The 16,834-nt window shown below is 34.3% G+C and overlaps 1 protein-coding gene across 1 annotated transcript; it reads right to left on the bottom strand.

The window, feature by feature from the left end:
* Window positions 1-1,402: 1,402 nt before the first annotated feature.
* Window positions 1,403-11,800, bottom strand: LOC133203271 (zinc finger protein ZFP2-like). The gene is made up of 3 exons (XM_061339087.1): window positions 11,715-11,800; window positions 5,698-6,896; window positions 1,403-2,568 (listed from the first exon to the last, which is right to left on the bottom strand). Exons 2-3 carry the CDS (start codon window positions 6,598-6,600, stop codon window positions 1,495-1,497), a joined length of 1,977 nt encoding a protein of 658 aa, XP_061195071.1. The 5' UTR covers window positions 6,601-6,896; window positions 11,715-11,800; the 3' UTR covers window positions 1,403-1,494.
* Between the last annotated feature and the right edge of the window lie 5,034 nt (window positions 11,801-16,834).

Here is a 16,834-nt window from a genome sequence, read left to right as displayed (position 1 = left end):
GTTACATTTTATCAATAATATGTAGTGTATACTAGTCTAGAATACAAAAATAGTAAAAAGCTAGCTGGTGTTTCGATTCCAGATTTAAAAAGAAAAAAAATGAAAAGGGTGGGGGGGGGGGGGTTCCATCCCCCAATTGTCTGTGTAAAAATCATAAAGAATAAGTAGTTTGGAATGCCAGCTACATGTAACTTTGACATTAATTTTATAATCCCAAGTATTCCAGCTAACAAACTTTAACTGTTAATAAAATAATAACCAGTAACAAATGTTTTTATTTTGAACACATTTTATTTCACTGGAAAAAAACCCCGAAGGGAACATTTTGAAAATAAGAACACTCTATAATTAAACTATTTTTTTTTTAACATTGAGAAAATTATATTGTTATAAAGAAGTAAATATTGAGCTCATATATTTCATTTTCAGAATTAGAGTAGCTGGAAGTTACCTCCAGAAAAAATTTTTCAACCACTACAAACAAAATATTGATGACCAGATATAACTGTTGTTTACTTAAGGACAGATAATACAAAAAAAAAAAAAAAAAAAAAAAAAAAAAAAAAAATGATGGCGGGATTGGTATATACTTTTGGACTTATTTTGGTTGTAGATCATGCAAATAATAAAATTCTAAAATATTAAGAAACTGTAAACTTTCTATGATGTTCAAAATTCTATCTTTCTGCAATCATCTTTATTATTCTATACAACTTTTTGTCAATTTAAATCTCGATCATTTTTATGAAACTTTGAATGAAAAATTAAAATCTCTGCGGTTAAACTTAATATTTATATTACTTACATAATCAAGATTTAAGTTGTTATTTTCAAGATTTCTGGTAAAAGTTTGTATCATCTGTCCTCAAATGGAGGGAAACAGTAATACATGCATTTGAAGTATTCAATTAAATAAAATGTACCTTGGCCTATGAAAAATAATCAAGAAATAAACTGTATACATTTCAATTTATTTTGTTTTAGACTTCAGGCTCACACTGTTTTAAATTACAAAATCAGGGTTCTTAGATATTAAAATATGTCATGCAAAACAATTCATAAAAATGTAATTTTTCCAAGAAATACAAGTGGATTTATAATAGTAGAAAAAGCAGTTGCTAACCTCCACAAATTTCATCAATAAATTTATGCACAGCAGCAAAAAAAATAGTACTGATCTGTTAAAACTAATTGAAAATCAAATTTACATGATCCAGTAATAGCAGATTTTAAAAAGTTTTATTAAGCATGAACAGATCTATAGTAAAAAGATTACACTGTAGACCACAAAAACTTTTAAGTGAAATTTATGACTGAAACAAAATTTTCATACATGCATGTATATTAGCATTCAACACATGAAAAGTATGATGGCAATTTTTTTTTTTATCTTTTAATAAATTTCGAATATCATTTTCTGAAAGAGATACAGTAAATTTTTTCATACTTGTTAATATTGTTTGATTTTATTTATGAAAAGCATCTAGACTGGTATTAAGTGCTTTTGTGCATTTTCAACATGTGCCTCTTCAAGGACTTTTTATGCATTACCATGTTACACTTTTCACAAGCTACCTGCATCTTTCCTTTATGGAGGGCAATATGACACCTATAAGACGACCTACTGGAGAAAGATTTTCCACATGTGTCACATATCATTCGACCATCTGGAGTTTTCTTTACTTTGTTTTTACGCTCATGCTTGTTTAATTTGTGCTTTTCATATGGCAACTTTTTACAAAAGCCTTTGCCACAAATTTCACAAATATAGGGAATGTCTGCAATATCTGATCTTTCTTTCATGCTTAAATCATCATGGATTCTGTGCCTTATCTGATGAAGTCGCAAAGAAGACCCCCACTTGATGAATTTCCCACAAATCTCACACAGTCTTTTTCTTGAGGAATTATGGGTATCCATATGTCGACTTCTAGCCAATGGACTATAAAACCTCCTCCCACAAATCTCACAGAGGAATGCCTTTTCACCAGTGTGTCGTCTCATATGATCTTCGAGCTTCCACTTCCACTTCAATTTCTTTCCACAAACATCACATGGAAACCTTCCAGGCTCCGTTTTCTTCTGATATTTTTTAAGAAGATATTTTAAATTGATTGTTTTCAGACACTTATCACATGCTAATGGTTTAGTTCTTGTCTGAGAAAGTCTATGTGATCTCAGCGAAGAGGAAAACACAAAAGCTTTGTCACAGAAATCACATTTACATGTTTGTGCTTTTACAGTGCTGTGTGACTGTTCCTGCTGCAACTCATATAAAGATTTTTTCTTGTAGGGTTTTCCACAATCCACACAATCGTAGGACTTATTTACCTCCTCCACAGACTTTTTATGACTTAAACCTGGATGTGCTGCATCTAATATCATTCTACTTCCTTTTTTGTTCTGCTCCATCATCATATCTGCGTTCATTTTTGGCCTGTTCTCTGGCTTACGACATAAAATAGTACAATATCTTGCCTCTTTGTCATGTTTGTGCTGAGCAAATGCCTCTAGATTTGTAAATTTTCTCCCATAATTATCATATTCTGGTATTTTCTTGCAACATTTCTAAATACAAAAAAGAAGAAAATATATCACTCATTTGTCTCAAAATATTTATGGAACACCTGAAGTATTTAGAAATATTTTCATAAGTAAAAATATTTTTGTAATAATATATAAATAAAATTACATGTAATAAGTAAAAATGTAATTAAACATGATGAGTTAAAAAAAAAAAACCCAAAAAATTGTAATTTCCGATTAAGAAAAATTACATTCAGGCATTTGAGATATTGAGTTTCAAATAACTAGTCATAAAAGAACAAGAGGCCCATGGCCACATCGCTCACAGGAGTTTCTAAAGCCCTGGTCTTCTCCATAATTAGATTTTTTTCTACATAATTATATATATCAATGTAAAACTCTGATCACATATCGTGGGCCCACCCTACCCTTAAATCTACATTATTTGAAGATGCTTCCATATAAATATGACTTTTTATTGCTAAAGCTTTGCAGTTCCTGAGAAATAAAAAAAAAATCATATATCCTATATGTAAATTTTTAATTGCCCACTGTGGTCCCACCCTACTCTGGGGGTTATGATTTGAACAAATTTAAATCTGAACTACCTAAGGTCATGCTTTCATATAAAATGATTTATCATGGCCTTGTTTTTCTTGAGAAGATAGTTTTTAAAAGTTTTTTCCTATACAAAGTATATCCCTATATAAAACTCTGATCAACCATTGTGGCCCCCCTACCCTTAAGGAGTCTAAACAAACCAGACAAAAATCTGGTTGAAATTGTACCCATGGTTCTTGAGAAGAAGTTGAATGTGAAAAGTTTACAAATGTCACTAAACAAAAAGACGTTGGACAGTCTGTCAACCTTCGATCTTTTTCAGAAAATCTTGCTTGAGACTTTGACCCAGGTGAGCTAAAATGTGGCAAGTTCAAAACCACTTCAATAAACATGTACAAACATGTATATTCAGGTCAATTACATATTTGAGACTTTGACCTAGTACTTTGACTTTGACAAGTTTATATTATTTTTTTTTTTTATAAATGTTGGGTAATTGCAGTTTATAATTTAATCATATGTAATAGGCTGACATATGTAAATCTTTCAAAAAAAAAAAAAGATAAGTTGTACAAAAATTCAATCACCAGAAAATTATCTAACTTGTGTTGTACAGCATTTCAACCATTGAAATAATAAAATTTTTATTAAACTTCATGCATTTTCTACCCATCAGTGATCACAAAATAGCAAATTACACAGACCAAAGAACATGAAGAATGCAAAATACTTCAACTCTGTATACTGTACCCAATGCATGGAAGGAGAAATAAAAATAACCGAAACTAGAACTGTCCAAAAGGGACAAATACCCCCCTCTGGGTTTTTCAAAGAAGGTACCAAATCACTAATGTTTTCTAGATATGAGAGGTGTTCACAATTTGCTCAAACATTTAGAGTGAAAATTTAATTACTCATTATATTTTTTTTAATGAATGAAACTAAGGTGCAGCCTAATAAAACAGCAATACTAATAATTACAGTGCAGGGTTCGACACTAACTTTTTAAGGCTTTAGTCCAGCCGGACTAGTGCTTCATTACTTTTACTAGTCCGCACACGGTTTTATTAGTCTGTCAAAAAAAAAGAAACATCAATGTTTTTTAACATTAATTTAACATGACAATTAATATACGTATTATTTTTTGAAAGAAACAAAGTATTTACGTGAAATATATTATTCCACAGATTCATGAAATCTCGCAATCAGTAAGTACGATCGTATTCCCGATCTCGTTTTTTTTTTTTTTTATCTTTACATTACATCCAAAACGTCCAACATCTTTCTTAAAAGTGTCATACTAAATCATGATCACTAAAACCTTGTACTTCATATTGATCAGTCAAAAAATTAAGCGCTGAATTGACCCGGCATTGCGTTACTACCCGCCAAAGCTAGAAATCTAAAAATACACGCGGGGTATCCCAGTAAAAGTTGTTGAAAATCGGACATCGGTAATTTATTCATATTGTTTTTCAGAATTTTTTATTGGTCCGTTCGTACTAATTAGCCACATATTTTATTAGTCCGAATGAAAATGTATTAGTCTGAGACTAACGGACTAACGTAAGTGTCGAACCCTGCAGTGTTTTTTATTACATTGAAAAAATAGTTTGCAACTATCTGTCATCTTTGTGAGACATGACACTCTGCAAATTGATTGTTAAAAAAAAAATTATCATAATTAATTATACAAAATCAAATTGATCTTAATACCTTTATATCAAACTCATTTTAAAAATAAAAGGCTGGTTCCAGTAACTATGCATTTTGACAGACATAAATTACAATTAAGAGACTTAGACAACAGAGATCTTTATTTCTTTCTGCCCAATTCCCAGGAGATATAGATAAGACCTGCTTGATCCGAGATGCCCTAACAGCTTCCCACACTGAACTCATTAATTAATCTTTAACTGGATGCATGTCCACTCATTACTCCCAAGGGACAAATGGATTTACACTATCTGCTGTGTAATGTAAAAACTGTTTTCAATACTTTGTGATATTTTTAATTTTAGTTCCAATGAGTTGTTTTAAGCTGTAGTTCACATTTTTGTACAGATGTTCTAGATTCTATGTCTCAAACCTTCGACATGAACCTGAAATGACTAAGTCAATAAAAATGAAAAACTGTAAAATGCAGAAAAATTATCAAATAATGTTGAAAATACCAGGTGCACATCTTCATATGGTAAATAATAAGTGTACAAATTTTCATACAAATCTTTGCAATAGTCTCTGAGAACAGATCCAGACAAAACCACACAATAAAAATGAAAAAAAACACCTGTAAAATGCAAAATAATTATCCAATCATGATGAAAATACCAGGTGCACACCTTCATGTGGCGAATAATAAGTGTACAAATTTTCAGACAAATCCTTGCAACAGTTTCCAAGAAATGGTCCGGACAAAATCTCGTCTACAGACAGACAGACAGACGGACAGACAGACAGACAGACAGACAAGCTGATTCCAATATACCCCCCCTAAACTTCGTTTGCGGGGGGTATAATTACATCATATGATATTTTCATTTCTTCATCCTAGATAATTTAGATTATAAGCATAGACACTTGTTTCCTCACTTTTTTTTAGATACTTACATATAATGCCTCTAGACTATTTTCAACCCTTTGATCTTTTCCTATACTGGTGGAAGACTGGAGTTCATTTGACACTGGATTTTCTTCCATTTTCACTTGAACTTTTTCTGATTCTGGAGGTGAATCCTGCTCCTGGACTGGTTGAAAAATGACCGAAAAGGTTTGCTCTGTAACCTCCACATCTGCTGGTACTAATGTTTTTGAAGTGTTCACAGGCAATGTTTTGTTCTGAGACTCTGTGCCATGTGTTGGTCTGCAATTGTCTGTTGTTGAATTTTTCATGGGTGCAGGCCTAATTGGTGTCAATTTTTTCTTGAAACACTTTTTGGTTACAGCCAGATTTACAACACTTTCAGGTACCACTGAATGTGGAGCCACTGCACTGGGAACATTAAAAGCATGTTTCAAAACCACAGGTGTCTGAACATTTAAAATCTGATTAAGAGCAACAGCACTTTGAACAGTTACACCATTGTTCAGAATGCTGAAATTATTGACAGTTGTATTATCTATAACATTTGAGTTGGAGATAGTAATAGCAGTATTTTGGTGTATAGGCATGGTACTTGGTACATTGTCAGCACTGTGGTTGAGATTTGGATTGAACAAGGTGGTAGTTTTTGTACCAGCTTCTGCCATAGAATTTTCAGCATTTTTTGCATTGTTTGTTGATGAAAACACTATATTGTTTGGAACCTGCACCATATTACACAGATTGTTCACAGGGTAAATCACAAAAGGAAATCTAAGCTGTGCAATGTTATTCATGTTCACAGTAGGCTGACTGGACTGATGCACTCCGAGGTTGTTAATGTTCGAAGGAGGCAGAAAGAGCTGCTGTATCCCATGGCTGTTTGTGTTCATAGTAATCTGTGATGACTGATGCACTCCAAGACTGTTCATATTCACATTAAGCTGAGAGCCTGAGATGATGACTAATGCATCCAAGGACTGCTTGTGTTTAAGTAAAGTTGAAAGGAATACTAGCTTTGAGGCTGTTCATGTTCACATCAGTCTGATAGAATGTACTGCTTGTTTACAAGACTTTTCATATTCCTTCTACAAGTATCAGTAGCCAGAGAGGATGGAATCCTTGGGCTGTCTGTGGTTTCTAAATGATCACTTGTCTGTTTGTCTGCAATACATATATCTTGGTGGGTTTTTCTTTTTTGGTGAAATACTGGTTCCAGTTTGATATTCTGTAAAATATAACAGAAAAAGTTACTTGCCTTTAAATTGTTCAACTAATAAATGGCAGCAAAAAACATTTATGTGATGAAAAAGAAATGGTGCTACATGAAACCAGTTCAAGTAAGAGCTGTATGTTGTGACTTTTGCAACAAGACTATTATATATTCTTGTGGCACAACCAAATTGGGAAGCCATTTGTGCCACACCATGTGGCCAGGCAATGTTGATGTTAACTCGACCTTAAACAAGAATCCATTTTTATAATATTTGTGTTTGTCATTTCATTTCATCTTAATATAATAAAAGAAGAAAAAGCAAAATGAATATGAATGTACAGTAAAACTTGTTTAGTATGAACATGGATATTAGCGAATTTACAGATATGGCCAAGTTTTTTGCAATACCCGACAAAATTCTTAACAATTTCATGTAAAATTTTACGGATATAACAAACTCAGATATAGCGAATTTACAGCTATAGTGGCCTGATTTTGTGTCCCTTAGAAGTTAAATATAACAAAATTTACATCTTTTATAGCGAAGTTTTAAAGAACTTAATTTTTAAAATATTGAACTCAGCCTGATAATAATTTTGTAAGTATAAATATCTGAAACTCAATTCATTCCAAAAATTTTGAACTCAAAGATAAATTTCATATTTTAAACTTCCCTAAATACATTTGATAGTCATGCTTGAAGGAAAAAAATTGATATAATGAATTCGTTATACATACTTTAACAAATTATGGATATAGCAAAGTAAATTCGCAGGTCCCCAGAACTTCGCTATAACTGAGTTTTGCTGTAATATTATGATACAAAATTTAACATTGCAATATATTGTGATACTATTTTTCATTTGCGATACCCAGCACTGTGTACACTAATACAGCGAAAGTCATCTAATAATCTAATCCAGACACCAGGTGTTCCGAAGAAATTGGCCAGATTTGACCACATTCAGGATTATACATTTTAAACAAATTAAATTTAATCAGCTGTTCATGAAACGGACTTAAATTTTTAAATTACATTGCATTAGGCAAGATTTCAGAATACACATCATCATGGTTAGACAAGTTTCACTGTAATATCCTTGTCTTAATTTGTGGTTGTCTGATCAATTGTTAAATCTGTAATAAAATTTCTACCTCATAGTAGAACAAATATGCAAGGTTTCTAATTCCAAATCACCAGAAAATTTTCCAGTCAGCAAGCACAGTTATGAACCATTTACAGAGATATAAAAAAATTACCTGCAATAATGTAGCCCTAGCTTGAGCTCTCCTTTTTTTCCTCCAGAAAAAATCAGATTAAAAAAATCAGAGAGGGCTACATTTTTGTAGCTCAAAGAAAATATTAATGATATGGTTTTGTATATAAATTATTGTACAAAGAATGGTTACGGTAATAAACAGTTCATCAGTGAATTTTCTGTGAAAGTGTAACATGCATAAATGTCTGTGATTCTAGGGGAGAAGTACATTTTGTACTCCAATGACCACGAAATTTGGAGCTTAACATACCTAGTATTATTATGATACTACTGGGTAAAAATTACTACAGAATCAAATGCCTGCTGCATGTCTGAAAAATAGATATCTCAGGTTGAGGCTCCTCCAAACGAATGTATGTTAGTTTGCCCTAAAACACAATCGCCCTTGACATCATTGGCCCTAATTCTCATTCGCCCAGAGTCCGTTTGCTCCAAAAACTCATTTGTCCAAAGTCCGTTTGACCTTCATTTGTTACGGTAGTCAGTTAATTTTCGTAAGGTCCTTTGATTTTATCAAATTTCATGAGTTTTGTGTTTAAATTTTAATTTTTTTCTGTTTGAAAATTCAGTATAAGTGAAGAAATTGAAAAAAAATGTTAAATAGTTGATTTGATACTTGTTAATTTATATTAATATTATATATTAAATTGAGAATAGAAGAATCTTCAAAAAATAATCCTGTTGCTTAGAGACTGCCCATCACCAATTAAGGCCTTTTACATACATGTGATATGTACCGGCGGTATGCAAAATGTACCATTTTTTCGAGCCCATTCATCGTGTGCTGGCGGGACACCAAAATTCATGGAATATGAAAATTTGTACAGTATTTTGAATTTCTCACTAAATGCTAAATACTGCCATTTTCCTCTCATTCTCGCTCATGAGACACTGGAAAACATCACCTGTGTTTGACACTTGACCTTCTGATAATTGTGTAGTGTACACAAACCATCGCGTGTGAAGGTGTGAACTGCCAATTGGGATAATTATCTTGCTCTAAATCTGTAACAAGATACCCCTTTAGGTAGCTTTATTTTTAAAGGGGTACTTAATTATAACTGTTAATGTTTCGTAACTTGATTGAAAAAAGTTAAGCCAACTTCTGAAGTTGATATACATGACTTAGTATACATGAATCTGACCCAGATCTCCGTAGGTATAAAATATACGATGTTTATTACTATTATTACGATGAAATAAAGGATATAGTTTTAAGTTTAATTTTATATTTATGAGCTGAAATTTATGTATGATTGTATTTGCTGCTGTTAGCATTGCTGATGTATATATCAGTAATATGAACAAGATGTAAATTGGAGACACTGACTCTGACTCTCACGTTAATACTATATAAAGCTGACAAACAAACTCTCATTTAAACTAACTTAATTTATAATCGATTCATAAGAACACTGTGATTATAAAACACAATATATGAAATTTTAAAGCATTCAAATCTGCATTACAACTTTTAAAATAAGACATTTGCAACAATATATATTTGTTGGTTTAGAAATAAGGTGCCTTATCAGAAGAATTTAAGCAATATTTTATACCGTTCTTTGTACCGTTTTTTAATAGGTAGTGTACAGTTTTTTCACCCAAATTCCAGTTTTTTATGGCTCCTGTACAGTTTTGTGGTCTTTGACTAATCACAAGTATGATTTTAACATAACTTATGTCTCAATTTCCTTAATTATTTTCAAAACATACATTTAAAATGAATCTTTAAACAAGAAGAAAAGAGAAAGTGTTCCCTAGTTAATTTCAGTTCTAAATTAACAGCAATTAAACCTATTATGTTTTGATAAACATTCACATCGGAAATCAAGTCAATACTGATGGAAAGGAAATAAGTTTACCAGATCTATAAATTAACAAAAGTAAAATAAGAAATGACATTAAAATTCAACAATAATGCTGATATACCAGGGCTCGACATTAACTTTTTTTCCTACTTGTCCATTCGGACAAGTGACCAAGACATTTACTTGTCCGAACTTCAGCTTCACTTGTCCGAAAAATTTTCAATAAAGATCTAATACTGTTAACTGAAAAACTAAAAATAAAGTACATTACATGTGCATGATGTTATTTTCAAATACAACGAACACATAAAACAATATTTTATCTAGACTTTCTGTCCTGACAACATAAATGCTGTCAACATAAAACAGAATCCGAACTCAGTTCCATGCCTTTGCAGTAGTATGCAATTAGTGAACTTCAATCCCGATCGAGTGTACTCAATTAGGGCGCGTCGATTTACCCAAAAGGACCTAAAAGAACCCAAAAGGACCCAAAAGGAACCCAAAAGGACTCAAAAGGAACCCAAAAGGACTCAAAATGAATATATTGTGATATACTGAAAATTAATAATTTGAATGAAATAATGAATATTACATTATAAATTTACATAAAAGTTGGCAAAAACATAAATTGATACTGTTGCAACTTTCCTTTGAGAAATAACATAATGCCTTATATAACACATCAAACACTAAATCTGGTTAGATATGCTTTGTTTTATTTGAGCTGAAAATAACAAAATATTATTATATTTCCCCTTCTATTGTACCATATCTTACTATATGATATATAATGAAGCAATGAGTTTTATTTTATGACTTGTTCTAGGCATATGGTATCGGGGGTGGGGGTGGGGGAAGGGGGACCCCCCACCCTAAACACACACTCCCCCCCCCCCCACTACTGTTTTATTTTCAATAAAGTATGAAAGTGTTCATTGAATATCCAGATATCCCCTTTACTTCATGTCCTTTTGGGTTGCTTATAATTTACTTCTGGATCCTTTTGGGTAAATCGACGCACCGCTCAATTACATAGCGATCTATGTCGGGATCAAAGTTCGGTTTTTATGTACTGTTTCCGTCTTAAAGTACCGGTAAACTTTTAACAGTCGTTCTTTTAAATATTTAGAGTCTTTTTACATAAAAATGCACTTGTCCTATCGGACAAGTGCCCAGCAATATTCACTTGTCCGTATTTTTTTTCACTGGTGCCGGACAAGCGGACAAGCGTTAATGTCGAGCCCTGTATACATGTATAATATTCAAATAGGGCAAACGGGGTACAGGGTAAATGAGAATTATGTCAAATGAACCCTGAGCGAACAGACTCATGCGAACAGGTAGACAGGGTGAACAGACCTTATACCCCTTCAAACCCAACTGTCCAAGACTGGCAAGAGAGAAGATTATATTATCATTATTCCCATCTTAGAGCAGCAGAATAGTAGCCTTATTTCAAATGAAATGAATAGACTGTTCTCAGCAATTTATGTGGCATTGAAGATCATGATTAGCTTTAAACAGAGATAGAATGAGGCTAGAGATGCCATTATTTACATTATCATTAAGCTGTTAAGCAGACACTTCACCACTGTTCAGTTTTCACTCCATCACTCCATGACTTCAGATGACTGCACCAAAACCCATATATGTATAGTGCCTGTGCAAACTCTACTGAGCATAACCGCACAATAATCTTTTAATATAGTTTCTAAGATATATTCCTTAATACATACCAAGAAATAAAATTCAGTAAATGTGTCAACGTAGAGCTTAGCCTTACATTTACAGCTTTCAGCATGTAAACATTTTACTTACACTATTTCTACATTTTTAGCATCTCAAACCCGATGATTAAAAATAAAAGTGAATCATAGTGTAACGTTTTTCCGATACGGTCTAAGGGGAATAAGTCTCAGTGTTTTAATTAACTGTTCACATTTTGATTTGTTCAATTGTAAAACACATACCCCATGTGGGGGCTTTAGTGAAAATAAAAGTTTCAAAGTGTCTTGAAATGATACACAAGTAACTAGAGCCGAGCTCGTTGCAATGCAACGAATAGGTCTTCCGTCGGAGCTCCGGACAGGACAGAGCGACCTTGAGTCAAGGTCATGCAACATTTTATAAGGTTATAAACAATCCTGTAAGGGGCATCAACTTTCAATGTTTCAACAGTAGAAAGACAGTAAAGGAATGTAAAATTCCCCTGTCAGTGAACTTGAACTGTCCAAATAACTTTGCGTCAAGCCATGACACATTCTGCAGCTGGTTAAGAGCAAACACCATCTTTATGTCACCGACATAAAAAAAAAAATCACAGTCACGTATACTTTCAGACTATTCATCCAAAACATCATATTCTAAGTGACCTCGAATTTAAGTCAAGGCCATTACACACTCTGGATGATATATTTATCATCTTTTCAGTGAAATGCAAATGCATGCAGTTTTTTCTATTACAAAAGTATAGACCTTTTTGTTTATTTGTTTGTATGTTGTTTAACGTCCCTTTCGAGAATTTTTCAATCATATGGAGACGCCACCATTTGCCGATGGAGATCTGCAAATTTTGACCTATACTCGGCACACATGGCCATTTAGCAGTGAGGGATCTTTCTCGTGCCAGCACCTACTGCCAGACGGGACCTCAGTTTGTACGGTCTCATCCGAAGGATCAGTCTCTGCGTCCCACAGTGGGATTCGAACCTGCGACGTAAGGATCAACTCCATAATCCACGACTCTAGAGCAGACACTCTTACCACTGCGCCACTTGGGCGACTAGACCTTTTTGAATTTTACACTTATTATATCAGTGACCTTGAACTTGCCTAAATGACCTATGTTAAGGTCAAAAACAACCTTTGAACAAATTATGAGCTTCCAGTGATACCCAATGACAAAGATATACCTGAAAAAGAATATTGCACTTTTCTGTCAGTGACCTTGAGCTTGCCAGAAAGACCTTGGATCAAGGTCAAAACACATTCTTGGATCATAAGCAATCTCTGTATCAAGTAAAAGCTTCCAGTGATTTTATATAACAAAGTTATAGTATGTGGAAAAAAAATAATATTTATCTGCCAGTGACCTTGAACTTGCCGAAAAAACCTTTGTTCAAGGTCAGGAAAACCCATCTCAAGCAATCTGAGAAAAAGTTTCTTGTGTTCCTCCCACCCCTTATAAATTTATAATCCAGGCACGAATTTTGCCACTTCTTCTGCCAGTCTAGTACTATGTTATCTCAAACCGGTGGATCATAAGCAATCTTTGTTCCAAGTATGAGCTTCAAAAGTTATAACACATACAGTAATCTTACAGTTTTCTCTCAGTGACCTTGAACTTACAGGAATGACCTTGGATGAAAGTCATGTCAAACCCTTTAATTTTGTCATAAGCAATTTCTGTATCAAGTATGATACTTGCTATTTTTTTCCAATGACCTTGAACTTGCTGGAATGATGTTGGATCAAAACCATGACACACCTTCGGATCATTAGTAATCTTTGTACCAAGTATGACCTTCCAGTTTCTTCATAACAAAGTTATAATATCCTTGGCGAACTATCACGTACAGACGGACTGCTAGGCAGACGGACATTGTGATTCCAAAAGACTCAAAACACCCCCACCCCAAACCCACACACTTCGTTTGGGAGGATATATAAATTCCTTTGTTAAATTATGAACACTCTTTCCGGCCCAAACCTTCTCCCTGGAATCAATATTTGAAAAAAAAAAATGAATGTATGCTATGTTGGAAATTTTCTCATTCTAGTCCAGGGATTCTTGAGAATACTATTTTCAAATGACCCCATGCGCGGATCTAGAGGGGGTTGGGGGCAGTTAAATGTATATACTAAACAAGAGGCCCATGGGCCATATCGCTCACCTGAGTAACTTTGGCCATGCTGTTCATTACCAGACTTCCCCCTTGTAATACCTATTGTGGCCCCACCCTACCCCCAGGGGCCGTGATTTTAACAATTTAGAATCTACACTACCCCAGGATGCTTCCACATAAATTTCAGTTTTTCTGGTCCAGTGGTTTTTGAGAAGATTTTTAAAGATTTTTCCTATATATTTCAATGTTAAACTTGAGATTCCCCCTATTGTGGCCCCGCCCTATCCCCGGGGTCATGATTTGAACAATTTAGAATCTACACTACCCCAGGATGCTTCCACATAAGTTTCAGCTTTTCTGGCTCAGTGGTTCTTGAGAAGAAGATTTTTAAAGATTTTTCCTATATATTTCAATGTAAAACTTGTATTCCCTATTGTGGCCTCGCCCTACCCCCGGGGGTCATGATTTGAACAATTTAGAATCTACACTACCCCAGGATGCTTCCACATAAGGTTCAGCTTTTCTGGCTCAGTGGTTCTTGAGAAGAAGATTTTTAAAGATTTTTCCTATATATTTCAATGTAAAACTTGTATTTCCTATTGTGGCCACGCCCTACCCCCGGGGGTCATGATTTGAACAATTTAGAATCTACACTACCCCAGGATGCTTCCACATAAGTTTCAGCTTTTCTGGCTCAGTGGTTCTTGAGAAGAAGATTTTTAAAGATTTTTCCTATATATTTCAATGTAAAACTTGTATTCCCTATTGTGGCCTCGCCCTACCCCCGGGGGTCATGATTTGAACAATTTAGAATCTACACTACCCCAGGATGCTTCCACATAAGGTTCAGCTTTTCTGGCTCAGTGGTTCTTGAGAAGAAGATTTTTAAAGATTTTTCCTATATATTTCAATGTTAAACTTGAGATTCCCCCTATTGTGGCCCCGCCCTATCCCCGGGGTCATGATTTGAACAATTTAGAGTCTACACTACCCCAGGATGCTTCCACATAAGTTTCAGCTTTTCTGGCTCAGTGGTTCTTGAGAAGAAGATTTTTAAAGATTTTTCCTATATATTTCAATGTAAAACTTGTATTCCCTATTGTGGCCTCGCCCTACCCCCGGGGGTCATGATTTGAACAATTTAGAATCTACACTACCCCAGGATGCTTCCACATAAGGTTCAGCTTTTCTGGCTCAGTGGTTCTTGAGAAGAAGATTTTTAAAGATTTTTCCTATATATTTCAATGTAAAACTTGGATTCCCTATTGTGGCCCCGCCCTACCCCCTGGGGTCATGACTTTAACAATTTAGAATTTTCACTATCCCAGGATGCTTCCACGTAAGTTTCAGCTTTTTTGGCCCAGTGGTTCTTGAGAAGAAGATTTTTTAATGACCCTACTCTATTTTTGTCTTTTCTTGATTATCTCCCCTTGTAAGGGGACTTGGTCCTTTATTTTAAAAATTTAAACTCCCCTTCCCCCAAGGATACTTTGTGCCAAGTTTGGGTAAAATTGGCCCAGTGGTTCTTGAGAAGAAGTTGAAAATGTGAAAAGTTTACAGACGGACGGACGGACAGACAGACGGACGGACGACGGACAACGGGTGATCAGAAAAGCTCACTTGAGCTTTCAGCTCAGGTGAGCTAACAAGTAAAACTGACCATGCCCCCCCCCCCCCATTAAAAAACACGGACCCTTCCTCGAAAACGCGGATCTGTGTTAAAATGGTATGAAAAGTCTTAGGTATGAAGCTTTAAAAGTCAACGACCCCCCCCCCCCTCCCCCATACACACACACAAACACACACACGAAATAGGTTTTTCACGTTTGGGAAAAGAGTTTTTTTTTTGGCTCGTCAAGAAATTTCTGGGTTGAAATATTTTTTAATTGGGATCCCCTCCCCTCCCCCCCCCCCTCCGTGGAAAAAAATTCCTTGATCTGCGCCTGCACCCCATCTAATTTTTTCTACATGTATCCGTTAAAAGAGGATGTGACCCTTCATTTGAACAAAACTTTACCAAAAATATTCTGTGTTAATTTTCGTTGTTATGGTCCAGTGGTTCTTGATAAGATAAAAATGAGAAAAAGGATGTATTCACTATTACAAAAGAATTGACCTATAGGAGAGAACAATTTCCCGGAAAAAGTGACATTTAAAAATCAATGTTTATTTGTTGTTTTCTACCGTATATATGTCTAAATTTTTCAAATTTGAATTTTACAACTAAAATTTATTATTTACAACTTCAGAATAAACCTCCAAAGTTGGCCGAAACACCATTTTGTCCGTTAAAGCGTTGATTTTTGCATAAATTTTGGCCTAGAAGTCCTTCAGGGCAGGCCTGCCCCTAAATAAAATTGTGATAATTTGATAGGTTGGGATGTAAGGAATAATTTAAGATAGGATTTTTTTAGGGGCACCCTGCCCTAGGGTCGAAATTCACAAAAAACCTACAAAAAATAAGTAAACTTGATTTTGACAATCTGCTTCAAATTTATACCGTTCAATCTTGTAGTCACAATAGCTCATTTGATATATGCGCTGCGCTGACTTTTTTTATATCGTGGGTACTTTATTTTTAAAGTCGGGGGTTCGAATCCACCTGTTGCCACACTTTTATAGTTTTAAATTTTTGCCTTTTCAAAGACTATTTTAATTTTTTTATAGGCTTGTGTATGTTTCTTCAATTATCTATCCTTTATGCATTCCCATTTTTGATATAAGAAACACTAGAGAGAGATCAAATCGTAACAATCCAATGCACAGTTGTCAGTCAGGCGGAACAAGTCTTGGTATAGCACACTTTCCCCGAGGACAAGAATAACTCACTCTGTGTTACTCGATACAGGTATTCTCGGCAGCATTGAGCTGCGATGAATTTCAATTGTATCTATATTCCTTAGAATTTAATCACATTGCTTTTATTCTGTCTGTGCTACTAGTGCTTGTCTGGGTTACATGTAGTACAAGAATGTTACGTATTGCTTGAATTATTTGAGCTTAATATATTT

Source organism: Saccostrea echinata, unplaced genomic scaffold (genome assembly GCF_033153115.1).
Source record: "Saccostrea echinata isolate AGI-Se365-2 ecotype Australia unplaced genomic scaffold, CSIRO_AGI_Sech_v1 ptg000049l, whole genome shotgun sequence".
NCBI lineage: Eukaryota > Metazoa > Mollusca > Bivalvia > Ostreida > Ostreidae > Saccostrea > Saccostrea echinata.
The sequence above is the reverse complement of the archived record's forward strand: the minus strand, read 5'-3'. Positions and strand labels throughout refer to the sequence as shown.

Coding starts and splice junctions, on each gene's coding strand:
- LOC133203271 (XM_061339087.1), bottom strand. CDS start 6,600: ATGAACAGTCTTGGAGTGCATCAGTCATCACAGATTACTATGAACACA. Junction 2,569..5,697: donor ATAGTCTAGAGGCATTATAT/GTAAGTATCTAA, acceptor TTTTGTATTTAG/AAATGTTGCAAGAAAATACC.